General features: G+C 40.7%; 1 protein-coding gene across 13 annotated transcripts in view; it reads right to left on the bottom strand.

Annotated features, from left to right (window-relative positions):
- APBB2 (amyloid beta precursor protein binding family B member 2) overlaps positions 1–27355 on the bottom strand; it is a 387308-nt gene that overhangs the window by 186614 nt on the left and 173339 nt on the right. For 11 of the 13 annotated variants that reach the window (XM_040485051.1, XM_040485032.1, XM_040485027.1 and 8 more), the window contains one exon: positions 7937–8752. In XM_040485051.1, the coding sequence (XP_040340985.1) occupies positions 7937–8752 (816 nt within the window). Of the gene's footprint in view, positions 1–7936; positions 8753–19543; positions 19613–27355 lie in introns of all 13 variants that reach the window. The other 2 variants (XM_040485046.1, XM_040485045.1) reach the window with 1 other exon arrangement.

Raw genomic sequence — 27355 nt, 5'->3', positions numbered from 1 at the left:
AAATCACAAGTTAAACTTCTTTAGCAATTAATTAAAAAGAAAAGAAAAGAAAAAATAAATAAAAAGAGAGACTCTTTACTTTTTAACACTTCTAGGGTCAATACCCTGCTCAGATCTCCATCTGATGTCTATTCAGTCCCCAGCACAGGTAAATTTAAGTACCTGAACTTCCACATCCCTATCAACTGGAGAGGGAGCCAGTTGACAGGGCATCCCTATCAACTGAAGTTTCCTCCTCCTCCTGGCAGGTAGAACACCCTCCCTCTATCCCACAGCATCCAGGCCTCTCACAGTCCTTCCTGGTCCTTTGGAATGCATCTACTGTCTTGTGCTCACTGCGACGGTCAGGCTTTTGCTACTACTCATTTCACTGTATTTATCTTTTTGTTTCCTGAAGTATAATACTTAAAAATTTTGTTTAATGTTTAGTTTTTGAGAAAGAGAGAGACAGAGACAGAGCATGAGTGGGGGGGGGGGGGGGGAGAAAAGGGAGACACAGAATCCAAAACGGGCTCCAGGCTCTGAGTTGTCAGCACAGAGCCCCACGCAGGGCTCAAACTCACGAATCTCGATATCAGGACCTGGGCTGAAGTCGGGCACTTAACCAACTGAGCCACCTAGGCAACCCCCTGAAGTATAACACTTTATCATGAAAGAGCAACCAAAAACTATCTTGCATATTCAAGTGAATACTTTTTCTTTTTTTTTTTTTTGTCTAGAACTTTCCAAAAATACTTAATTGAGCAAAATCACTTTCTTCCCTAAGTTCATGGGATGAGATAAAAAAAAATTTCTGTATCTTACCCCAAGGTACAAAGTCTAATTTGGAAATCACACCATTTACCCCAGAACACAGTGTGTCCGAGCTATTCTGGAAACATCTCACATCTGTCTTCCTGAATTCCTCCTGTCACATCATGGAACTCTCAACTGAGAAGACAAGACAGGAAGCCTAGTGAATCACCCAAGGATATTTAAGAGATTAAAAGTAATCCAACAGGGCAAACCAGCTGAAAGCTAGGACTCTCCTATATCCTGGAATTATATTTTCAAGGGATGGGAGCTTTTGAAAAGCAATTTAAAAATCATTTATAGTTGAAATTACCAGAAAACAAGTGACAGAGAATGAATATTTAAAAGAAGTTTCTGGGCGCCTGGGTGGCTTGGTCGGTTAAGCGGCCGACTTCGGCTCAGGTCATGATCTCACGGTCCGTGAGTTCGAGCCCCGTGTCGGGCTCTGTGTTGACAGCTCAGAGCCTGGAGCCTGTTTCAGATTCTGTGTCTCCCTCTCTCTGACCCTCTCCCATTCATGCTCTGTCTCTGTCTCAAAAATAAATAAACGTTAAAAAAAAAAATTTAAAAGAAGTTTCTGAAAGCATTCATAGTATAAACCTATCCAAAGTTCTATCACTCTTAAGCTAAGGCCAGAGATAAGTGCTGCCAATTATGCTGACATAATTCGGTTTGTGCCTCAGCTTTCCCCCTCGCCCACTAACTAGCTTGCAACAGAGGTCCACTTTGCTGGCCTCTCACTGGAAACCAATCAACGTGTGACATCAAAGGATTCAAACTCTCCAGCGACACGGATCAATTTGTAGCACCAGGCCAAGTGGAACAGCAAGTGAAATCGAAGTGGCCTCTTTCCTTGGCACTGGCATTTCTGACTCGCAGACCCATGGACTCAGATATCAGCAATGTTTGTGGTAGACTGAGTGACTGGCCCCAATACTCCATCCCTCCTAGGAGCTTAGAATATAAATAAGAATCAGCCTATCCGGGTACTCTTCACAATGATGGCTTACAAGCTGCACTTACTTTTTCTGTTTCTGTAGATGTGCTCATTGATAAAGCAAACCTCAGAGAGCATACATGTTTATCATCCAGCTCCAGCTATCCACGCAGCAAACAGATAACATTCGTGCAGCCTTTTACTATGTGTTACGTTCTCTTTGAAGAGGTTCACATCCACACGTCATGAGGAGCTGGCTCCTGCTTTCACAGGACTCTATGTCTAAACGGAAAGTTTCAAGTAAGGTTACAAACTCTTCAGGGGAACATGATAAAAGAAATCTGAAAACACGTCTCCGGTGTATGGAGAAAGGGCTTTCAATAACTCAGAGGGACTTGAAAGGTTTCACACAGGAGACAACATTTGAACTAAATCTCCGTTGTTTGTAAGAATGGAAAGACCCTCTAAAATATAATTTTCCATTTCCCAGATTCTCAAGATGACTACTCCACACATATCCAGTTTAAGAAGATTAAATCTCATATATTCAGGCTCTGGAGGTCACATACCTAAGTCTCAAGACTGTGGTTGGTACAGTGGAAAAACACTGGATGCTGTGTCTGAAGACATTGATTCAAGTCCCGTCATGGCCACCTGAGTACAAAAAAGTGCCACGAACAAGGTTCTATGGGCACATGGTAGGCCCAGAGGATTTCCCTGTGCCTTTCCTAATAACTGGTTTTCCAGCCTCACCTATTACAAGGCAACATCATCAATTAAGTTATAAAATATGTACCTAACATCAAAATCAGACATAGATTAAGCTGTAACACCAAATGATTTACTGAATAAATCAGGGCCATTTCGGGATATGAGGATGGCGTCCGGTTTTATTCAGTTAATCATTACTGATTTACTAGGGGCGCCTGGGTGGCGCAGTTGGTTGAGCGTCCGACTTCAGCCAGGTCACGATCTCGCGGTCCGTGAGTTCGAGCCCCGTGTCAGGCTCTGAGCGGATGGCTCAGAGCCTGGAGCCTGTTTCCGATTCTGTGTCTCCCTCTCTCTCTGCCCCTCCCCCGTTCATGCTCTGTCTCTCTCTGTCCCAAAAATAAGTAAACGTTGAATCATTACTGATTTACTAAGTTCACCTGCTATATTTCGGGCACTAACAATACAAATGCAAAGATGAAGACAAACCAATCCCCACCCTTAGGGTGCAGAAAGTTCTAAGCAAAATCAGAGTCCAAAACATAGGTAATTCATAATTAAGGAAGAAGCAAATTTTTATATTCCATTGCTAAAGTGGTAATGGTAATCGCTAATAATAATAAACACTAATATTTATTAAACTCTTGCAGTATGCCAGATATTGTTCTAAGAGTCATTTGCAAATGCTATTACTTAATGCTCATGGTTGGTGTAAGCCTGACTCTGCTATCACCCCCACTTTACACATGAAAGTCTATGTGAACTGCCTGTCTGTAACCAAGCTGGGATGAAATTTTCAGTGAGGAGTTAGTGAAGCATTAGGCCCAAAGTCCCACCATCTAGAGTTTGTTTTCTCCGTGTATATCCTGCCTTTGCACACATTAGTAACAAACCATCTTTTGGCATGGCTGTTCCACAAGATCCACCTAGTTTCATACTCTGTATCTTCAATTTTATTAAGCCCAAATTAGACCTAAGTTAAATGTTGGTATCAAGTTACTGAAACCTGTACCAAACTGGATCAAAATGTTACATATTTCAAAACTGTTCATGAAACAAACATAAAACACCAGGTAACTACACACAGTACGACCAGCCTGTATTTATCTGAGTCATCCTACTTACCTGGGACCATGGACGGAAATGTATTTCTGGCAAAATGCTAATGGATTACAAATTCTCACCTTCAAGTACCAAAACGATGCAATCCTTTCTTTTAGAATGGGAGTCAAGGCATGCTTTTGAAATTTTGTGAACTCCTATGAAACTCAGTAATATCACAGATGCTTTTCTTTTTCCTAATAGGCTCTTGTTTTCTCAGAGGACAGACTCCACAGGAGGAACAAAGGAGCAACATATTGTATACATGATTGATCGCATAAAAAAAAAAAAAAAAGTTACTAAAATGCCAGAGGGAGCAATTCAGAAAGAAAGAGAAACAGAAAGTAGTCAATTTCTGGGTTAGGCAGTGCATTTTACTTTATAAATAGGAGTCTAACTTGGAAAAGGATGCCCCTAAGAGGCAGAAACGAGTCTGTTCTCTTTTTCTAGGCTCCCCAAAGCACAGTCTACAATCCAAAGATACTTGTGTCATGATTTAGTCACAAAACACACACCACTGTGATGAGTATTTACTTAACACACAGCAGATGAGCAAATACATACACCTGGCAACTAGTATCTTACAAAATATTTGCTCTTATTTCTTCTTTTCTTTCAATAGTATTTGTGTTTGTTACATACAAAAACATGTATATATTATATGAAACATATATAAGGAACACTGAATTTACCATTGTAAGTGAAACAGACAATGTTTAATTTAAAACTGATTGTGATCACGGTAAACACTATGTTTCACTGGACAGATGGAATCATAAGAAACACAAATTCTGAAAAATCGCTTATTTTATTTTACTCACTAATTTATGTAGTGCTCACTACCTGAAACTCAGATCATGAAGTAAAGAGGTTTCCTTTCAGTAGAAGTTCACAACTGGCTATGAGGAAATTCCAAAAGTATTCCCCCAAACTATTGATACTAATGCTTGGAGACAATGCACCATGCTGAACTCCGTGCAGAGACCCCAAAGTGACCATATGTTGAACCACGGCACGCTTTTGGTTCCAGCATGTTTTTTTTTTTAATTTTTTTTTTTCAACGTTTTATTTTTATTTTTGGGACAGAGAGAGACAGAGCATGAATGGGGGAGGGGCAGAGAGAGAGGGAGACACAGAATCGGAAACAGGCTCCAGGCTCTGAGCCATCAGCCCAGAGCCCGACGCGGGGCTCGAACTCATGGACCGCGAGATCGTGACCTGGCTGAAGTCGGACGCTTAACCGACTGCGCCACCCAGGTGCCCCTGTTCCAGCATGTTTTTAAAAAACTCAATCTCGCTGCTTTAGAGTCGCAACACATTCTTTTGAGCATATTTGATTCAAAATGTCTATCCTTAGCCGCTCATTAGGGGCATCACCATATTATCAATCTTCCTTTAACATTTGAAGGTCTTGGGAAGCCTGGTGGCTCAGTGGTTGAGCAACCAACTCTTGATTTCGGCTCAGGTCATGATCCCAGGGTTGTGGAATCGAGCCTCAAGACGGGCTCCAGGCTGGGCACGAAGCCTGTTTTTAAGATTCTCTCCCTCTCCCTCTGACCCTCTCTTGCTCACATGTGCACACGTGCACACACTCACTCGCTCTTGAAAAAAAATTTTTTTTTTTTAATTTTTGTTTTCAACGTTTATTTATTTTTGGGACAGAGAGAGACAGAGCATGAACGGGCAAGGGGCAGAGAGAGAGGGAGACACAGAATCGGAAACAGGCTCCAGGCTCTGAGCCATCAGCCCAGAGCCCGATGCGGGGCTCGAACTCACAGACCGCGAGATCGTGACCTGGCTGAAGTTGGACGCTTAACCGACTGCGCCACCCAGGTGCCCCTCGAAAAAAATTTTTTTGAAGGCCTTCAAAACTGACTTTAAGAGAGAAAAATGAATGTATCCCCTCACTGTGTCAGAAAGCTCTAACCAAGTTTACACTATGTGCCAAGCACTGCAGTGGGCTCTACACAGAAACACAACAGAAAGTAATGCAGGACCTGAGCAGATGAGTGGCGAGCAGGGGACCCCAGAAAGGTTTCCTGGAGAGAGTCAGTGCAGATGGAACGGAGTGCGCGTGTTCAGCTTGAATTTCGTGAGCTCCATAGGCCCCCGCTGACACCAGCACTCAACAGAGTGGACAGAAATTATTTCTGTGGACAGAAATAATCCAAATACTCAGTGGTGAGGGAATCATTAAATAAACCACTGGAGCTTGAATATGGTGGAATAGCACGCCCGACACTTTAAAAATCTGAGGTAGAAAAATGGTATGTCCTCACATGCACGACTCTACAAAATATATACCTAAGAGGAAAAAGCAAACCATTCATAAAACTGCCTAATGTAAGTAATTTTTTTCTGGTTTTAACTTTTTATTGTGAGAATTTTAAAGACACAAAATTAGAGAGAACAGGATAATAAACCCTTATGTACCAATCTTTAACATTTATCAGCTTATGGTCAATTCTGTTTCTTCTTTTTATCCCTACCTCAATTATTTTGGAGAAAATCCCATACACAATATTATTTATATTAGTTTATATTATATCATAGCATACTATTGTATGTTAGGATATATCTTTTAAAGATCTTTAAAAATATCATTATCATAAAATATGGGTAAATTTTAAAATTTATTATAAATGTGGGTATATGCCTAAAGTGCTTTCTGAAAGGAAATACTTAAAACAAAAAGATGGTGGCCATCACTGGAGAAAGGGTCTAGAGTGAGGAAACGTGGAGACTTTACTGTTCATTTAGTACCATTAACACTTAACATTTGCCTACAACAGAAAGTGCCGTGCCTGGAAGAGCACCGAAAGGCCGCCGAGGCGGGAGGAAGTCCATGAGGCCTTATTGGCGCCACTGAAAACAGGAAGTGGAGTTTGGATAGGAGATACTCAAGGAGTCCATTATGTAGATTCAAACACTGGCAGGTGACAGTGTCTATCAGCGATAGGATATGAATCCTCTCAATGGGTAAAAAGTAATAGCTGTGAACTCAGTAACATTACCAGACATAATTATGCTTCCAGTAATGTGCAGGTCCAGACATTCAGGAGACGAAATGGACTCATCTCAACCTCCCTACTGCCATATCCAGCTACAGCAGGCTCATGAAATCCATCATTTAAAGCACTGCAATTTTAAAGGGCACTTTAAAAACACTTTTTTTTTAAAACAAGTTAATGTCTTCACTGTCTCCTTCTCTTTTCCTTATCTACAGTCCTTGTAATTTCTGTGCCTTATAGGTTGCAAAAATGTTATTTCCTTCCGTGGTGGCACTATCTGTTATATTTACAGCACGTTAAGGTAATCTTGGAACCCACTAGGATAGTTGCCGGGCTGCAGGGTTATGTTAGAGAAATAAGCCTTTGTGAGTGCTTATTTATATTGAATTTAGCTCCAACAAAGTGCTCCACGTGTTGTTGTTGTTTTTAATGTTTTATTTATTTTTGAGAGAGAGTGTGCGAGCAGAGCAGGGGCAGAGAGAGAGAGGGAACAGAGGATCCGTGCTGACAGCAGAGAGCCTGATGTGGGGCTTGAACTCATGAACCATGAGCTCACGGCCTAAGCCAAAGTCAGGTGCTTAATCAACTGAGAGCCTCCAGATGCTCCACATGTTTTAATCTTAAAATCAGTGTAATGGGGAAACTATAAGAAGATGATGGAAAGTAGCTGGCTTTTAGAACCCTGTTCATTTCTGTCCCAATTGTGACTCTCTGACAAACCCTAAGATGTTACAGATAGAGACAAAAGTCAAGAAAGACTGGTCTCAATTAGACTAGTTCAAATCCAGAACTTCTGAATATCTAAAAACAACAGCAACAAACAACAACACCTTCTTACTTTAAAACATCACATGAACAAGGCTAATAAAATATTTCCCAGTAAAGGTCAAAGGGAAATGTCTATAATGAATAGGCTTTTAAATTTTTTAAACTTCTAACTTTTCATTAGTTCGAGCTTAAATAAGTTCCAAGAACTTTAAAATAGTTGGTTTTTATAATCAGGTTATACGCTGTCCCCTGCAACTGCATTTCTTTTATTATTTTGCTTAACAAAACCCAGCATTTCTAGACAGCACATAGAAATAGTTCATCTACGCACAGGCGGTATGATTTCTAAACAGATGATGTTTTACTATGCTTAACACCAAGGACCCATTTCTCTTACAAAAATGCTTACCAGGTCAAACAACTTACGTAAGAACTGAAATGAAACCATTGAGAAATCTAGCAATATTTTGCACACCAACTGCCTAATTTTACCCCAAGAGGCTGATGTTCTTTTCTGCCCGCAAATGACTTTTCTCGGTCTGACTAGAGATTAATTCCATCAACAACTGAAAACACCAAAAGAAAGTGTCACCACAGCCTGTACCCTTCCCGGCGGTACCTGTTTCATCCGGGGAACTGGGTGAGGCGCTGTCTTGGGACAGTGTCGTCCAGCTGGACTCCTCATCGCTCGGTGCCAGGTTCTGGATCCGGTGCAGGGCGCAGTCGGTTTTGGCCCCCGTTTTGGGATGATCTTTCTTGGTCTCTGGGCTGGATGACACGGTGGCCACTTGACCGTCTTCGGGGCTGAACTGGGCTTTGTTTGGTTTCTGTGGGAGTGCTTCGCCATTCCCGATGACGGTGGAGGCCTGGTCCTGGCCCGGCTGGGGCTTCTCTTCCACACCCCCGTGCTCGTTGCCTAAGTTCTGCTCTAATTCTCTGGTTGAGGTTTCCAGGTCTGCATAGTAATTTAGGAAGCTCTTGGTTCTCCTGGGTTGGGAGGGTAAAATTTCACAGCCTGAGGAATCGTGTGGGTGGGGCTCTTTGCCCTCTAACTTCTCAGAAGTTATGTTGATGACTGCAGTGGGGCTGACATTTTTGTTGGGGTCCCGCTGCCCTTGTTCTGCAGCCTTCCGGAGCTGGTTCTCGCCATTTTTCACCAGCTTGATGTTGGCAGAGCCGTTTCCCAGCAGAGGCTGTGCAGCTGGGTCGGAGAGGCCCATTGCCACCTGGATGTTAGTTAGTGCATATTTTTTCCTGCATTTGGGGGGTGTGCTGTTCTTGGTTTCCGTGTGTTTTATTTCAGCATTCAACAGTTCATTGTGGGAGGAACGGAGATTAAGGGTATTTGGTGGTGTGGCTGGACTGTTCCGATTCGTGATGTCTGTGGTTCCGCTGCTGGCCATAAACACTGCCAAAGTGTCTACACCTGAGTCAGCTGGAAAAGAAGAAAACTAGTCATTAGCTGCCTGGCAGGATTAAACTGCTTAGCATACAGAGTGAGCAGACATTTTTATATAAAAAATTGAAAGAATTAATGCTTCCATTGCATACCTCCTTATAGAATTGACTCATTTTCCTCTTTATTTTCACTGTTCAGTCATACATTAAATAGGAACAAATAAAAGCCTTAATGTAGACACACGAAATCCAATTTACAGAAAAGCTGAGAGGTCAGAGGGTCCAAATTTTACTTAGAATCTCCCTCTTGAATTCATATAAAAGCATTTTCTGCCGGTGACTGGTCTTCATTTTTCGCAACCTTAAAAATCACGCCCTTCTAAACATTTACACCGCATTTCTATTCTGCAGTTCCTTTGGGCAACAACAACAAAAAAAGTTGCTGAAAAATCCTCTGGGGCTCCAGCTTTCTTAGTTAACCTGAAAGTCTACCGTTCAATGATGTACCCATACATCTAAGGTAATTTTTCTCAACCATGTTTAGAAATTGTGTTCTGGATGCCTGGAAAAATCAAATCTCCGTTGTAGTTTGCTAATATCTTTGTGAATATTTTTGACCTGGGCTTAGTGTTTGTACTAAACAGAAATTTTGGAGAAATGGCCCAGTTGCTAGAGAATGTACACACACATAAAACTATTACTAATAAGGTAGCATTGAGCCCTTGGCTACTGATGCGTTAGAGCTCCCAAAGGAGTCTGAATATATTCCACTGAATTAAAACACAGACTCAGCTGTTTGCAGTCACCATGTGCCCTTGCAGGACTCCTAGGAAACTACCTGACAGTTGCATTTATCTCAAATATTGTTCATACCATCTGTGATTTACTCCATGTGTCTCTTGCTAGGAAGAAAGAAAGGTTTCTCAGACTGGAAGGGAATAAAATTCATCATCAAGAATTCCTAAGGTTTCACGTTTCTCAGTCTATGAAGAATGACTCCCTTCTTATCTGATCCTTTGTCCTCCACAGAGACCTCAGTGACTTTACACCAGCAGATGAACCAAAGCAACAGCTCTGGTTCATGGGGTTACAGAAAGTTTTTGTTTTTTATAGATTCTTAGTGATGTTTTATTGCTTATAAGCTAGAAACACAGAGGCCAGCCGAGAAGGGAAAAGTGGAAACACAGAAGAGGAACAGACGAAAAAGACAGAATCCAGGTGACAAGAGGAAGGACCACAGCGGATGTGAGAGTCAGCCTTGGCCAAGACAAGGGATACTTCTTCACATGAGAAGGAAGGAAAGGGAGTAAGGATGGGGACAGGCCCATATACTATTGCAGTGACATAAAACCGAGGAAAAGCAAAACTGACAGCCTCAATTTTCTCTGTGAAAGTAAAGTCTTCCCCTGAGGGGAAGCAGGGTAGGGGAACATAAGGAGAGGAACAGAGTCCAGAAAAGTCATGTGGGAGAAACACAGAGTTGGTGACTTTCTAAAAGAAATTTGAGGTTTGATGGCATAAGAACAGACACACAGATCAATGGAACAGACCAGAGAGCCCAGAAATAAACCCATGCATCTATGGTCAATTAACTTATGACAAAGGAGCCAAGAATAAGCAATTGGGAAAGGACAGTCTCTTCAATACAATGGTGTTGGGAAAACTGGACGGCCACATGCAAAAGAATGAACCTGGACCATGACCTTATCCCATACACAAACATTAACTCAAACTGGATTAAAGACTTGAACCTAAAACCATAAAACTCCTAGAAGAAAACAGGCAGTAAGCTCCTTGACATGGGTCTTGGCAATGGTTTTTTTGGATTTGACACCAAAAGTGAAGCAACAAAAACAAAAATAAACAAGTAGGACATCAACCCCCAAATCTTCTGCACAACAAAGGAAACCATCAACAAAATGAAAAGGCAACCTAGAGAATGGGAGGGAAAAACAAAGAAACAGTCACAGGGGGGATGTGATCAAGGTGGCAGGAGTGGGGAAGTGAGCAGATGAGGAATGCTCTCTGGGTGTGGCCCAGAGAGGGCAGGGAATAGAGTTGGGAAGAGGGTGGAGAGCTGGGAGGAAAAGGCGGAGGAATCAGAGATCTCCAAAAGGTCAGGGAACAGGAGTCACAGGAACAAGGAAATGTTCTCAACCCCAGCCGCACGCAACCCTTGGGGAGCTTTTAAAACATACAGAAGGCTAGGGGCACTTGGGTGGCTCAGTTGGTTGAGCATCTGACTCTGGAGTTCTTCTCAGGTCATGATCTCACAGTTCATGGGATCGAGCTCTGCATGAGGCTCTGCACTGACAGCGTAGAGCCTGCTCGGGATTCTTTCTCCCTCTCTCCCTGCCCCTCCCCCAGTCTTGTGCTCACGTGTGTGTGTGTGTGCAACTCTCACCTCTCTCTCACACAATAAATAAACAAACAAACAAACAAACAAACTTTGTTAAAAAAAGACTAAGCCCACCCCTAAAGACACCCTCAAAGGCCGTGATTCAATCAGTCTGGGAATGGGCACAGTGGGGATAATAAAATGTTCTCTGGGTGACTCCAATGTATGGCCAAGGCTTAGAACCACTGGAACAAGGAAGTGAGAGACTTGGAAGAAAAAGATGACATATATCCAAGTTAATGATTTCAGAGGCACTTGAAACACTCTGGTCACGCCCGCCACGTTCCTTGTCCTTGCACACATTCTCGGCATCCTTCCCTCCTGTCTGGAAAAATTCTACTTTACCTTTAAGATTCAAGGTAGCTATCACCTATTTGTGAAGCATCTTCTTGCTCCTCCAGGCAGATTCAAGGGCTCCTTCTCCTACACTCCCAAACCCTCATCAACTTGTCTCTATATAGCATCATCCACCCTGCTTTAGACTTCCAGCAAGCAGAACAGCAGTGTAGTACACAGTAGGTACTCATTAGAAGTTTATGGAATCATCGAATAAAATGAAAAAAACAAAAAAAAACCCAAAAAACAACCAAGTGTTTTGTTAACATCTCAAGAAATGTTTACATTAGAAGCCTATCTTTACTCAAGCTTTTATCCCATGTAACAGCTAAGCATGATTTAAAATAAAATCTTTTAGGGGCACCTGGGCAGCTCCGTCACTTGAGTCCAACTCTTGATTTCAGCTCAGGTCATGATCTCACAGTTGGTGAGATCAAGCCCCGTGTCGGGCTCTGTGCTGACAGTGCAGAGCCTGCTTGGGATTCTGTCTCCCTCTCTCTGACCCTCCCCTGCTCACTCCCTATCTCGCTCTCAAAATAAATGAATGAATAAATGAATGAATGAATCTTAAAATAAAATATTTCAATATTCTATCCAGACCAACTTATTTTGCTCCTCAGTCTTGGCTCAAGAAAATTCGTGCTCAATTCTGCTGTAACTCTCTAAAGAAGAAAAGGCTATTTAGAGTCAAAAGTCTGTTTTGTGACCCAGAACAGACTGGTATACTTCTCTGCCAGACATGATTTCTCATCAGCTGTCATCCTACTAGCTCAAAGTTGTACGTGCTTTGGTCTGAACAGCATTCAGGCCCAGCTGAGGCTCTCGTGCACACGGCACAGTGCTCCGGTCACCACTGTGACCCCCGCTACCTATTTCCGGGCCTTCCTCTGTTTCCTCTCTTCCTCGTATTTACCACCTGCATCAGTAGTAACAATGAACAGAAGAGAATCACGTATGATGGGAAACAGCAACACGATAGTAATATAAATGTTAAAAATTATGGAGAAAAACTAGCTCTCTGTGGATATAAATGTGAAAAGATGACTATGTTCCTCTTCTATCCTAGGACCACTCTCTCACACCTACCTTTTGCTCCATCTGTTCTACATGTAGGACATTTTAGCCTGCTTTCCCCGATACTAATACTATATTGAGACTCAAAAGTCAGTGCCATTCAAGGCACTTCCATTTATCTTTGCCTGATTTTACTATAGATTCAAGATCAAAAACTAAGTTGTCTAATATTCCCTTTAATTTGGGGGGGGGGGGTGTGGACGGAGTTAAATCCACCAACACATGGGCTAGGTCCTAAGTGAGGATTCAAGACATTGTTACTCCACATTTTCCAGACTGGAAACACTGAAACAGCCCTCCATGAGTTTCTTACCTACTGAATTCTGCCCATTTTCCTGGAAGTGTTTCTCCAGGAAATCGGGTTTCCCCTTCCCACCTCCTCCACACCTGCTTTCAGGCCCTCATCATCACTTATCAGTTCCTTCTAAATCTCTAAGCATAACGGCTCTGCAGTCTACTCAGACACATTTTGCCCTGTATCTTTCTAAGAACAAACTGATCACATAGCCCTCCTGCTTAAAAACATCTACTGGCTCCCTATGTTCAAATTCAGCTCACTCTACACAAGCCACCTCAAATTCTCCTATGCTGGTCTCAAATCTGCCCTTCCAGTCCCATCTCTTGCCACCGCACCTCCCCATGTTTTCTACGCCACAGCCACAATCTACCTTCCTGACAATGCCAACCCCTTCTCAAGTTCCCCCTCTGCACAGAGTCTGTTTCCTCTGCCCTGGAATGTTCTTTGTCCTCCTCTCTCCCAGCCCCACCCTAGACCCCCGCCTGAAAGCTCCTTTATAAATCCTTCAAAACACGGCTCCTTTAGCCTTTCTCTGATTCCTATGCACAATGATGGCTGCCCTCCCTCTGTGCTAGCAATGTAACAGGCTGTTCCTATCAGTACTTCTATTCTATACTGTAAATGTCAACTGAGATGTCTATCTCTCCTTCTAAACTGTAAGTTCCCTGAGGGTGGTGACTGTTTTGTTCATTTTTTAGGATAGTTTTATTGAGATAGAATTTACATGTCACAAAGCTCACTTTTAATGTACAATTCAGGGGTGTTTAGCAAATTCACAGAGTTGTACATACATCACTACAATCTAATGGCAGAATTCTGTTATCAGCCCCAAAAGAAACCCTCCACTCAGCAGTCACCCTCTATTTCTCCCCCCCCCCCCGACCCCCTCCCAGGCCCCAGCCCCTGGCAACCACTAATCTACTTTCTGTCCTTATAGCCTTGCCTCTTCTAGACAGTTCACATAAACAGAATATGACACGTGGTCTTTTGTGACTGGCTTTCCTCACTTAGCATGTCGGGGTTCATCCATGTTGTAGTATGTATCACTGCTTTATTCCTTTTTATGGCCAAATCATAATCCATTGTATCAACAGACCACATTTCATTTATCTATTTACCAGTTAACGAACATTTGGGTTGTTTCTACATTTTAGCTATTACAAATAATGCTGCTACAAACATTCATGTGCAAGCTTTTGTGTGAACATATGTTTTTAATTCTTCTGGGTGTACATTCAGGAGCAGAACGGCCAATTATATTTATATTATATTGCTGGTTATATAATGAAATACACTTGACCTTTGAGGATTTGTAGACTGCTGTCCAAAGTAGCTGCACCAGTTTGCATTCCCATCAGCAGTGTATGAAGGTTCCAATTTCTCCACAACCTCCCCAACACTCATTTTTGTGTCTTTCTTAAGATGGCCATCCAAGTAGGTATGAAGTGGCACCTCACTGTCGTTTTGCTTTGCATCTCCCTTTCCTTTTTAAATTTTCCGAACCTCCAGTACCTTTCGCAAAACCTGGCATGTAAGAGTACTCAATAAATGTCTGATTCATTAACCTATTCACCCATTCGTTAACTAAATATCCATCGAGCATCTGCTATGTGCAAGTTGCTCTTCTCAAGGCCACGAACATTACAGTGCATGACATAAGCAAAATGAATGAGGACTGGATAAGCAAATGCCAGTAACCCTGAGACTCTTCAGTACAGAAGTGGTTCTGCTTCTCCTGGATTTCTGGTGGTTGGACGGGGCCCCAAGACTTTGCCATCACTTCTACATCTATTCATCATGCTGTTATGAAGCTCCACGTCAATTCAGGAGGATCATTTCCTGTTCTAGAGCTAGGTGTAAGCTGAGTTCAGAGTGTGACAAGAGCTAATATTATTACTGCCATCGCTCTGCATCCACATGGAGAAACATCTGTTATAGACTGGCATGGATGTCTCCTTATCTGGTACCAGCCCCACAATTTTTCTTGGGGAATCAACCTTTCTACATGCTAATTCCTTCATTAAACAGAACTTCTGGTGTGCATGACCATGCAGTAGATACGGTTCTAACTGCTAAGGTTATAGCAGCGAGCAAACCTGACAAAATAAAAACACCTACTTTCATGCAGCTTAGGTCCTACGGGTTCAGCCCACGTGTTTCAGGCAGAGATAACGCTGCCCCATACTTCGTGGAGGGCATGGCCCAGGCCCAGCCAGTCAGAGTAGCAAATCCCCACGGCTATGGTGACTGGCTCAAGGAAAAGCATGCGACCCACACAAAGCTAATCCTAAAACTGTTGCCGGAATGATCAGAGGAGGGGTGCTCTTTTTCTTGAACTGGAAGATATAAGTCTAGAACTTCAAGGGGTCACCATGAAGAGGCAAACTGAGTTAGCATGAACTTAACAAATGAGCAAGCAGATCCGTAAGATGGAGAGAAAGGGGGAAGCTCTAACGACAGTGTTGGAATCCCTAAAACGGGACATACTTGAAACATGATGCCTCTAGACTTCTCGGGAATTAAAATCAATCGATTGGAGTATGTGTGCTTAAACCACTTTAAACTGGCCTTCTCCTTTTAGGAATTAAAAAAAAAAAAAAAAAAAACACCTTAGTTAATTAACAGAGTATTTTTTATGAGACCTAAAAAAAATTAGGTAAGCCAGCGTTACTCAAATTCCACGATTAACAAAGCTTTCCTGAACCCCAGAGTCACAAAGATCCCAGCACGGAGATGTAACCCCATAACTTGGATGACGTCCTAATTCAAACTCATGCTGGAATCTGTACTTAAGCCTACCCGCTCTGCTTTCTCTTTTCTGAGACCTCTAAGCATCTGTCAAAGAAAAATTTTGTCAGTAATGACAGGAAACTCCTCTCCGTAACCTGCCGCTCTCCCTCTGCTCCCATGACACGCTTATAAAATTGGAAATTGACAAATGGGCCCAGGAAACCCAATGTTGGCCCTGCTCTTCAGTGAAACTTCAGAGCTTCTTCATCTTTCTGCTACACAATTTTATTTCCACTGAGGAGTTAACAGCAATACTTCTACCCTGAGGAATGTTGCCTTTTGAACTAGACTTCTAAGTAGTAAGGAAATGAAATAACTCAGATTTTTTTTTCTTTTAGGAAGGAGAGGCAAAATAAAGCTGGTTTCCTGAAATTACTCATGAAAGTAAACTCCCAATGTGACAAAAATGATAAGAACCTCTCTATGAACAAAAGAGGTAAAGGTTATATGAGGAGGCAGCTTGGGTCATGGAGGCAGGGAGATCACAGGATTAGAACCTTGGAAGTTTCTAAAGCCAAAGGAGCAGCTTCCCACAGCTGATTCACAGGGCAGCTTCCCCGGGCTCCTAGGATAAAAGGAAGATTTCAACAGCCAGGTATTACCCACCTAAAAGTTTCCCATGCCCACTCAACTTAATTGCCTGAGGACTCACTTTGTTAAAAATCCCCAGTGGAACTGAGGAGACTCAAGAGAGATGTACCAGATACATTTCTTCAAGAAACTCAGTCAGGGGTGCCTGGGTAGCTCAGTCGGTTGAGCAACTGACTTCAGCTCAGGTCATGATCTCATGGCTCGTGGGTTTGAGACCCATGTCGGGCTCTGTGCTGACAGCTCGGAGCCTGGTGCCTGCTTCAGATTCTGTGTCTCCCTCTGTCTCTGCCCCTCCCCAACTTGTGCTCTGTCTCTCTCTCTCTCTCTCTCAAAAATAAACATTAAAAAAAATTTTTTTTAAAAAGTCAGAATAGGCAATGAGAAGATAAAGTTATTAAACAGACTCACAATGGCTAAAGTAGGCAGAGAGACGTATGAGAAAAAGGTATTTGCACAGGAAAGAGGTTAAAGGAAGGTACTCTCCAAAACAATCACAGCTAAGCTGGGTCTTAAACAGTAGGTAGGAGTCCGGCAGTGGATCAAGGTGAGAAAGGCACTGCAGATGAGGGAAAACCTGGCATTCCAATATCACCGCTGGCAAATGTGAAGATTAGTCATTTTGGAAACACAAATCAGAATGTGTATTCAAATAAGAATTATGACCTTCAAAGCAGCCACACTGAGACAGTATATGCTTATCCCAAGGATATTTTTCCTTCTCAATTTCTAAACCATTTTCATTGTTTAGAAAAGCCCAACGTCTTTGGAAGATTAATGTATTTTGTAAATATAGCTCTAGACTTTTATGACCAACTCCGATGAATGTGGTCAATGATCACGCTTAGGAATACTGGTTTAGGTGGGAAAAAGCAGGTGAGTGATAAAGTAATGACCCAGGAACTGAAAAGTTGGGCCTCAAGTCAATTCCAACAGGGAGCATGATACAATGGCAGACTCCTTGACTATGCCGCCAGCTGAGACCTCCTGGGAAGGTACTCCTGAGTTGAATCTTGAAGGTTCAACAGGGATTCTTCCAGGCAGATAATGGCGTATGTTCTGGGGTATATTTATTTTTTAAAAGGTTCCTTGTTGGGGCACCTGGGTGGCTCAGTCAGTTAAGCATCCGACTTTGGTTCAGGTCACGATCTCACGGTTCGTGGAATCGAGCCTGTGTTGGGCTCTGCGCTGGCAGTGTGAAACCTGCTCGGATTCTCTCTCCCTTTCTCTCTCTCTGTACCCCTCCCCCATATATTCTCTCTGAAAATAAATAAACATTAAAAAAAAAAAAAAGAAAAGATTCCCTCTAGTCATAGCTCCCGGGAGTCAGGAAATGGGATGGAAGGCTACCTTATCCCAGTTATTGATCCAGATCTTCCCAAATTAGCTGCCATCTGAATTTTCAAGTAAAAAAATGACTGGAATCTATACTCCACTGAAATAAGAATACTGCTTTCCTTGTAAAACGTGTCGCATCCTATACCATTGCATGATAGTAGTAGCTGTCATTAAAAAACCGTGCTGGGTAACAGGGTCATTATGTCTTATATAATTACCGATGAATAAAAGCAATTTGAGTACCCTTAGGAAGAATGAATACACTAGCATAATAAAATATAAGTGACAATTAGAAATTCCTAGAAGTTATTTGATTAGTTTACTTCCATCTAGAAGAAAACACATCATTTTATATACTTGCTAGCTTTGTTCTTACAGTTTCCATACTGAGCCTATGTTGCAATGCATTAAAAGATTTTAAATATTGAAGAAGTCCTAGAAGGATCATTCTCAATAATTTAAACTGTATTTTTTTAAAAGGACACATGTATTTGCCATGATTTTCCAAAATTAATATGCCTATTCAAACATGTATTTACAAGAAAATCTACTCCCTGCCCCTAAATTATCACAGGGTGATTAGATGGCCTCTAAAAATTAGCTCTGACTTCCTAATTTTCCTGTGTGATTTAGGTTTTTGACTGTTTTGTATAAAAAGGATACTACCTGTCACTCATACACCTCTACTGAGCTTAGTGTTTATTCTATTATGTTTTATTTTAGTTCTCTGTTGAAACGGAACATGCAGTGTTATGTAAGAGAGAAAACAGCTCGGATGTACATAAGGAGTTTAACTACAGAACTGAGGGACTTTAATAGCTATTTGTCCATAATTTAAATCTACTTACTTAAAAACTCAGAATTTACAGAGTGGTTTGTATCCTAACAAATATGGATTCTGTCAGATTCATCTTTCACTTGCAATCCTATCCTATGTTTATTTTTTTTTTTTTTAATTTTTTTTTCAACGTTTATTTATTTTGGGGACAGAGAGAGACAGAGCATGAACGGGGGAGGGGCAGAGAGAGAGGGAGACACAGAATCGGAAACAGGCTCCAGGCTCCGAGCCATCAGCCCAGAGCCTGACGCGGGGCTCGAACTCACGGACCGCGAGATCGTGACCTGGCTGAAGCCGGACGCTTAACTGACTGCGCCACCCAGGCGCCCCACCTATGTTTAATTCAAACTGTTATCGAGAGGCATCTGGGTGGCGCAGTCGGTTAAGCTTCCGACTTCGGCTCAGGTCATGATCTCACAGTTTGTGGGTTTGAGCCCTGCGTTGGGCTCTGTGCTGACAGCTCAGAACCTGGAGCCTGCTTCAGATTTTGTGTCTCCCTCTCTCTGCCCTCCCCTGCTTGTGCTCTGTCTCTCTCTCTCTCTCTAAAAAAAATAAACAAACACTAAAAAAAAAAAAAAGACAAAATGTTATCGGAATTGCTTCTTCCTTATTATACTACTGTGAGGCTAAGAATTAAATCCCACACCACACTGTGTGTGGACTAGCATCCACCATGACACAAAGAAACGGACATAAAATAAAATTATGGTGGTTTTCTTAAGGCCTGAATTTAATTAGCATAGATCAAGGAGAATACTGAATCGGGGAGCTCTATTCTAGACAAACCCAACAATGGCCAAGATGCTGTTTATGGAGACTCATCACCGACACTTCATTGTTCATACGTAACTGTTCACAGGCTATCAAGTACAATGCTAGATGGCAAAATTTGACATAGTTTTAGTTTCCTGTTATAATCAACTAAAATATTTTTACATTATGCTATTACTAGAGTCATGCAATTATTACACGAATACAGGTAGGTCCAATTGATTCTTCTATCTTATTTTAACGATCCACTTTTCCACTACATGAGTGAACAATAAAAAGCAAATGTCATTTTAGCAAACCATGTTTAACATCAAAACAACCATCTATCATAGATATCTGTTAAAATTTTAATATTCAACTGCTTCTCTGCATTGAAAAACGTGAAAGTGTGTCTGACCTGGAAGTACTTCTGACATGGATCACTGGACGCCAGCAGTGGAGCAGGAAATAGGTTATAATTTGAAATCTGAAAAGAGGGATCATTTGAGAAATTAAAACCCAAATAACAAAGCATAAAAGAAAAAAAAGCATAGCATTGAAAATTCTTCCAAAAGCTGTCAAAAATGTTAATTTTTGGCAGATAATATCAAAATTTGTGTTTATTTATAGTTGATCACAACACATTTGACTGAAACTTGAATTTCTGCTTAACCACATTTTCCGTGAACATTTCTTGAGATTTTTTTTCCATGCCAGGCTAGAGTTATCATCTATCTATCTATCTATCTATCTATCTATCTATCTATCTATGTGTCTCAACTTTCCAATGCTTTTTCTCATTAAAAACACACAATTCAGAAGGCAGTAAGGAAAAAACTAGTACATTTCACCACATAAGAATCTAAATATTCTGTTTGGGAATAAAAAATGACTATAAACACAACAGAGACAAAAAAAAAAAAAAATACTATGACTAAAAGGGCTAATTTCGTTTATACAGAAAGATCACCTTGAAATTATTAAGAAAAACATAAACAAGCCTATAGGAAAATAAGCAAAGGACAGGACAAGTCCCCAGAGAAACACAAATATCCAATGAACACATAAATAACTAACGTCACTCAAAAGTAAAGAAAATGCACATTTAAATAACAAGGACTAATTGGTTTTCCTCCACTGGCCTACAAAGATTAACAAGCTTGATAACACATAACCTAAAACAACAACACTGGAAAAAGGAATTTTCAAAACTTGCCAATGGGATTAAAATCTGGCAAAACTTTTTGAAGGGCCATTTAGAAATATCTGAGCAAATTTAAAATGCATGGATCCCACTGTACAGCAACTGCATTTTTGAGAATTTATTTTACAGATAAACTTACATGGACTCTTGTTCTAAAAGCAAAAGATCAGTAACTAACTGTTCTTCAGTGGACATCTGGTTCATTAAATTATGATACATCCGTACAACAGAGTACCGTGCCGCTATTAGGAAAAACAAAGTGGATCGACATGAACGGATATGAAAGGGTCTCAAGAAATATCACTATGAGATGAATAACATGTGCAGCAGGGCAAAATCGCATTTGAGTAAAAATCTGAAAAGCATATACATATATATATGCAAGTAAATACATACATACATACACACATTACACACACACACACACACACACACACAAGCATCTACACAGAAAATTTCTTAAAGGAATAAAAAAAGAACTAGACACAGTGGTAAACTGCCAGTTTACCAAATTAGATACATAATAAGGAAAACTGAAAACAGACCTTGTTTTCAATGAGCTGCTATCAGGAATATCACTTGGAATGATAATCTATTATATTAATTCAAATGAAAATACTGTAAGATTCCATTTATATACAGTACAAAAACAGGAAAAACTTATCTATGTCAGGACAGTGGTTTACCCTGGAGGGCAGGAAAAAAGAAGAAGCAGGGGGGCAGCCTCTGGGACGTTATGATACTAAGCGCTGTTTCTTGATCTGGATAATGGAAGCTCACCAAGCTCTACCCTCACGTGCAAAATTCTGTATGCTCATTATAGTTCTGTGAGATGTTTCGTGAAAAAGTCAAATGCTGGCGGTTTTCTAAAGCATTATTCAAATTGTACAACTTTATATTGTGAAGACTAAAGTCTATTCTAACCTTTCCAAACTAGTAACCTTTAATGGGCATTACCCCCAACTTTATGATTCAGATAATGACCTGACAACTTGGTCTACTGACCCACAATACATTTTTAATTATATTTCCACATATTGTGTGTAAGGCTCATTACTCTGGTATAATTAAAAGGGTGGGTTTATTTTAAATTGTCCTGAAACAGCAAAACATGCTGCCTTTATGTACCTTTGCTTTTGTCCTATGCCTTTCTCAGCTCCTGAAAAGTATTTTACAATTTTCTTTTTTTTTTCAAGTTTTTGTCTTCAGTGCACCTTAAGTTATAAGTAGAGACAGATGTGAAGTGACAGCTATTTTAAGAAAATGAATATCAATAAACAGAGAGAAAGCTAAGAAGAGGCATACTTAGAGGAGTAAAAAGGCTTGAACAAACACTAAGAATCTGCATACTTTTCAGTGCATCTAATCTTTAAAATAAAAAAAATATTCCTTCTTCCCAACTTGAAACAAACTTCAACTTCTATAAAGGTATGAACTGACATTCAGATAATCACTTCATATTTTAAATGGTCCTATGCTATTATTATCTGACCAACATTTATTCCATATGTGCATGGGTTATGCTAGGAGCAGGGGATACTTCAGTGACGAAAACACCATTCCCCACTCTCATGGAACTTATAGACAGACCAGTCAGGAAGATGGACATTAATCACAAAATTATTCATATTGGTGTATAAGAAAAAGAATATTAGACTGGAGAATCAGGACACAGTTACCCGAGAAAGTATAATTTAAGTTGCAATTTGAGGACTAAACAGGATTTAGCTGAGTAAACATGATACACCTACCACATGCAAGGCATTCCCTGGCCCCAGGAATACACAAACATGCAGTTTCCCTGGGTATTTATATCCTTGATGAATAAACCTAAACTAGCAACGGTTTCCAGTGACTTTGTGGAATGGGCTAATTCTGCATAAAGAATAACCTGAGAAATATAAAAGCACTCAAGTATGATTTTTTAATTTTTTTTAATTTTTATTTATTTTTGAGAGAAAGAGTGTGACTGGGGGAGGGGCAGAGAGAGAGAGGAAGACATAGAATTCAAAGCAGGCTCCAGGCTCCGTCCTGCCAGCACAAGAGCCTGACGTGGGGCTCGAACTCACAGACTGTGAGATCATGACTTGAGGCGAAGTCTGCTGCTTAACTGACTGAGCCACCCACGCACCCCAAGTATGGTTTTAAGAATAATCTGTAGCTGTGCTGTCCAACATGGTAGCCACTAGAAGCAACAGAAGTTAGTAACACTGGAAAGGTGACTAGTGCATCTAAGGGATGCCTAATTTTATTTAATTATAATTAATTTAAATCTAAACTTAGAAATTGACACTTGATTCTTCAAGGAAACTTCTTGGGTAGGTGAATCTACTTTTTCAACAATATATTTTATGAAATCTAATTCAGATCGAGTATTTCTACTGAAATTCTGCATCCCGGTTGAGTACTAGAAATGTAAAACACACTGATTTTGGAGACTTGGCATGAAAAAAAGTAAAATATCTCACTAGTAATTTTAAAATATTGATTACATGTCAAAATGATATTTTGGATATACTGAATTAAATAAAACATATTGTTAAAATTAATTTTGCCCTTATTCATTACTTATTAAAATTTTTAAAACGTGTGTTTACTTTTGAGAGAGAGAGAGAAAGAGAGAGAGAGAGAGAGCGCGCAAGGGAGAAACAGAATCCGAACCAGGCTTCAGGCTCTGAGCTGTCAGCACAGAGCCCGACGAAGGGCTCAGAACCACAAACTGCGAGATCATGACCTGAGCAGAACTTGGATGCTTAACCGACTTAGCCACCCAGGCGCCCCTTGCCCTTTTTTTTTTTTTTTTTGGGAATTGTGGTTACTAGAGAATTTCGAATTACATATATGGCTCACATTGCCTTTCTGTTGGAGAAGCACTGATCTAGGGAATGCAGACAGAGTTTGAGACAATGCCCTAATCAAAATATTATTTACCGGGGCGCCTGGGTGGCGCAGTTGGTTAAGCCTCCGACTTCAGCCAGGTCACGATCTCGCGGTCCGTGAGTTCGAGCCCCGCGTCGGGCTCTGGGCTGATGGCTCAGAGCCTGGAGCCTGTTTCCGATTCTGTGTCTCCCTCTCTCTCTGCCCCTCCCCCGTTCATGCTCTCTCTCTGTCCCAAAAATAAATAAACATTGAAAAAAAAATTAAAAAAAAAAATATTATTTACCTTTTCCATAAAAGCAAAGATAGGCAGAAATGTCACCTCAGCTGTAAAGCGAGGGAAGGTCTGCTAGCATTCAGAACAAGTGTCTCTGCTTCCACGAAATCACATACTGAGTTCAAAGACACCAGAGACCTGCGTAGGCCACTACAAGCTCCACGTTAAGAGTACAGCTGTGATTTTATTTTTTTATTTAAGTTTATTTATTTGAGAGAGAGAGGGAGTGAGCACAAGAAGGGGGTAGGGGCAGAGAAAGGGAGAGACAGAATCCCAAGCAGGTTCCTTCTGCACTGCCAGTGCAGGGCCCAATGCGGGGCTTGAACTCGTGAACCGTGAGATCACAACCTGAGCCAAGATCAAGAGTCAGATGCCCAACCAACTGAGCCATCCAGGCGCCCCAATACAGCTGAGGTCTTAAAGCATAAAACTATGTAAGTGAAACAATCTAGTAACCAGAGTTTCCCTTTCAGCAGCGTTTTCACATGTCCCATTAATGAAAATCCATAACACTCATATGCTTTGTGATAATGCCACGAAAGCCCAAAAAATGTCCAAAAGGACCACAGAAGAACGTCCCGAAGCAGAAATCATGGAAGCACTATTAAACAAATGAATAAGTATATAAGTTAAATACCCACTTGTATTTGGTTCAGTATGAGATTATATGCTTTTTTCCCATGGGATATAAATAAATAAATTCAAATTTTTATATATACCTCACCTTTTCCTATCATAACAATCCAAACCTCAATGTCTTCATTTTTGTCAATATAATACGCTCCTGACCAAGAATGCCATCCCTCACACTAATCATGCCCTTAATGTGTTCCACTTGTGTTACTGATTATTCTTTTTGTGATACTGTGTAATTTAGAATAAAAACTTTTCCCCCTTATTTTTACTGTATATTTTATCTTTTCTTAATTACACACTGTACCTATCAGGTTTCAAGTCGGGAAGAGATGATACAATCAAATTGAATAACCTGAGGTGGGTTTAACTTAGGTACTATTCAAAAAAGGTCGGCAGGGTAGGAAAACCATAAGGGGTAATGCAGACTCCAGAAGCAGCAAGAGCAAGTTACCATCCTTGGTCTGAGGGATGAGAAAACTGTGGGCAGAGAGGGCACTGCCCAACACAACTACTATCTGTAATGGGGGAGTCCCAGCCAGCTTTCAGCAACCCTGAATAAAACTGGGATCTTTTCCTGCTCTCACTGGCTGATCTTTTTAACTATAAGGTTGAGAAACTATTCCCAAGTAAGCTAAAGTTATGTGTAATACTTCTTTTTCCAAGAAAAAAATGAAAACTTCCTTGTGGTCATCCATTTAGATACAGCTTAAGTATTGCATCCTTGATAAAATTTTCTTTGAACTACCTAATCGTTTTTTTAATGCTTATTTATTTATTTGGTGGGGGGCAGAGAGAGAGGGGGAGAATCCCAACCCAACCTCTAGAATAAAGTTCTTTTAACCCTTGACAATCTAATACCCAATTGATTCTAGAACCTCTCAGTTACTTAAATCCTGCATTGCCTTCAAAGAGTTACTTTCCTGAAAACTCTAACCCAGTGTAATCTGATCAGAAACAATCCCTCGCTATAACAAGTTATTTTGTAAGGTCCCTTTACTATCTTGAAGTGGAATTCATAGATAAGTAGACTATATATACACATGAATTCCAGAAAAGGAGAAATAAAAGGAGAGATACAATTCAATAAGCAAATCTCAGGCCCAACTACACTAGCAGTCATGATCTATGGGTAGATTGCTGTGAGTGCAACAACTATAAATACAAACTGAGCCAGGCATGTGTTGTGTTGTCAACCCAGAAATCATGTTCTGCACTGCTGTCAATAACAGCAATTTCAAAACGCTGAACAACTCTAAGAAAATTCCAAAAAATGTTAAGTACAAGTCATCTTACAATTAGAAGGACTTTCCACTTCTAGAATATATAGTGTATATTAAAGCCATAAAAAATACTTTGGAACTTCTAGGCTCTTGCAATTATAAACATGCTGTTTGCCTACCTGAGTATTTGGTACAGTGTTCATACGCTTTGCAGAGTGAAATATTCTTTGTTATACAGGTGCCCTGGTCTCCACCCAGAAATGCAAGTAGGGGGCCTCCTTCCACAGTCCCTAAGGGGCACTGTGCTGTAGACACTTCCAGCCTCCCCAGCTGTGAAAGTTATAATGTCAGCCCAGAGTTATCTCTCCACTTCCTAACTCTGACACTGAGGTCCTATATGATCTTGAACCAGTACTTCAGGTCTGAAGCACATCTTATTCAACTGCAAATTGTGGTTACCATCCATGTGACAGTTACTACGAGGATCAAATGAGATACAGCAGGTTGCCTGCCTGCTTTGCTTAGTGCCTGGCAGATATCATTTTTTCTTACACATATGACCTCTTTTCTCAACAAGGCTGTAAGCTTTCTGAAAGAAAGGGAGGTGTCCTAGGGATCTTTTCACACCCATTGTAAGTGTTCGGCAAACTTTGGTGGCCCACATCTTCTTTCTTCCCTCCCTGCCCTGTCCTGCCCTCTGTGAAAATGTTCATAAATAATAAATGGAGTCCAAGAATGGAGCGAAGAACTACAATTATAATGGGAACTTTCTTTCTGCCATTACTGAAGTCATTACTGTAACCTGCCAAGCATACGAAGGGCTGTCAAAAAACTGTCGCTTAACCCTCCCGAAAATATACAAGGTTGGATTCGTTGATAAATACTTTTAAAGTAGACATTGCACTCTAGGATGGGACCTATCTCTAAATTCATACTGATTCAATCATCCTTTAAGGTTTCAAATGTTTTTCCCTAAAGAACTTTAATCTCTATTTTCAGATCTATAACTTGGAACAGCTGCATCAGATGACTCCACAGTCGAACTCTGAAAAATCCTTTAAATTGCCTACTGCATGCAATACACACAGTTTCCATTAAACAACTAAAGTGTGTAAAGTTTTATGATGCATACATAATGAAGAGTATTTAGTAAGTATATGCATATGCAAAATTTTATTTTTAGTATTTTGTATTTCCACAGAGAAGTAGAGGTGTGGCATACCATATTTCACTCAATGAAAATAACTTGATTTTTTAAAAAAAGTTTTGAGATCTGATTACTAGTAACAATTTCTTGCCATCCACATACCTGGGAGCTATATTATCTACTGTTAAGAATCACTGTTCTGGAAAAGCCTAAATTCTCCACTTACATAACTTAAAATAGAAAAAAAGTTCTCAGCAATAAAGATGCCGGGACTAATCGTATCACTAATGTCCATATCTTACACAAAAACCCGTAAGGACACTGATTTGTAATTCTAGCTCTTTATCTTACTTGATTCGGTGTTCTCAGTGCCAGATTTTAAAACCAATTCCAAGAACACTATCAAAAAATATGCGCAAAAAAAAACTCTGTTTCCTGGAATGTATCCCAGGGGGGAAAATACCAAAATTGGAAAAGAAATACTTTTAAAACAGAATAAAGGTAGACTTTTCCATTTATGAATTACCTTTATAACTCTTAACAATAATTTTTTTAAATGAAGCAAAAGCTTTAGGATTCGTCCAAAAATATATTTCACCCCCATTTTTCACACTTCAAAGGCATGACACCCGCAGTTTAGAAATAACAGCAATATTTAATGCTTCTAAGAAGTACCAATTTAAGGGGCACCTGGGTGGCGCAGTCGGTTAAGCGTCCGACTTCAGCCAGGTCACGATCTCGCACTCCGTGAGTTCGAGCCCCGCGTCAGGCTCTGGGCTGATGGCTCAGAGCCTGGAGCCTGTTTCCGATTCTGTGTCTCCCTCTCTCTCTGCCCCTCCCCCATTCATGCTCTGTCTCTCTCTGTCCCA

Source organism: Herpailurus yagouaroundi, unplaced genomic scaffold, assembly GCF_014898765.1.
Source record: "Herpailurus yagouaroundi ecotype Mexico unplaced genomic scaffold, PumYag 28, whole genome shotgun sequence".
Lineage (NCBI taxonomy): Eukaryota > Metazoa > Chordata > Mammalia > Carnivora > Felidae > Herpailurus > Herpailurus yagouaroundi.
Note: the sequence above shows the minus strand (reverse complement) of the source record. Positions and strands in the feature narration are given on the sequence as shown.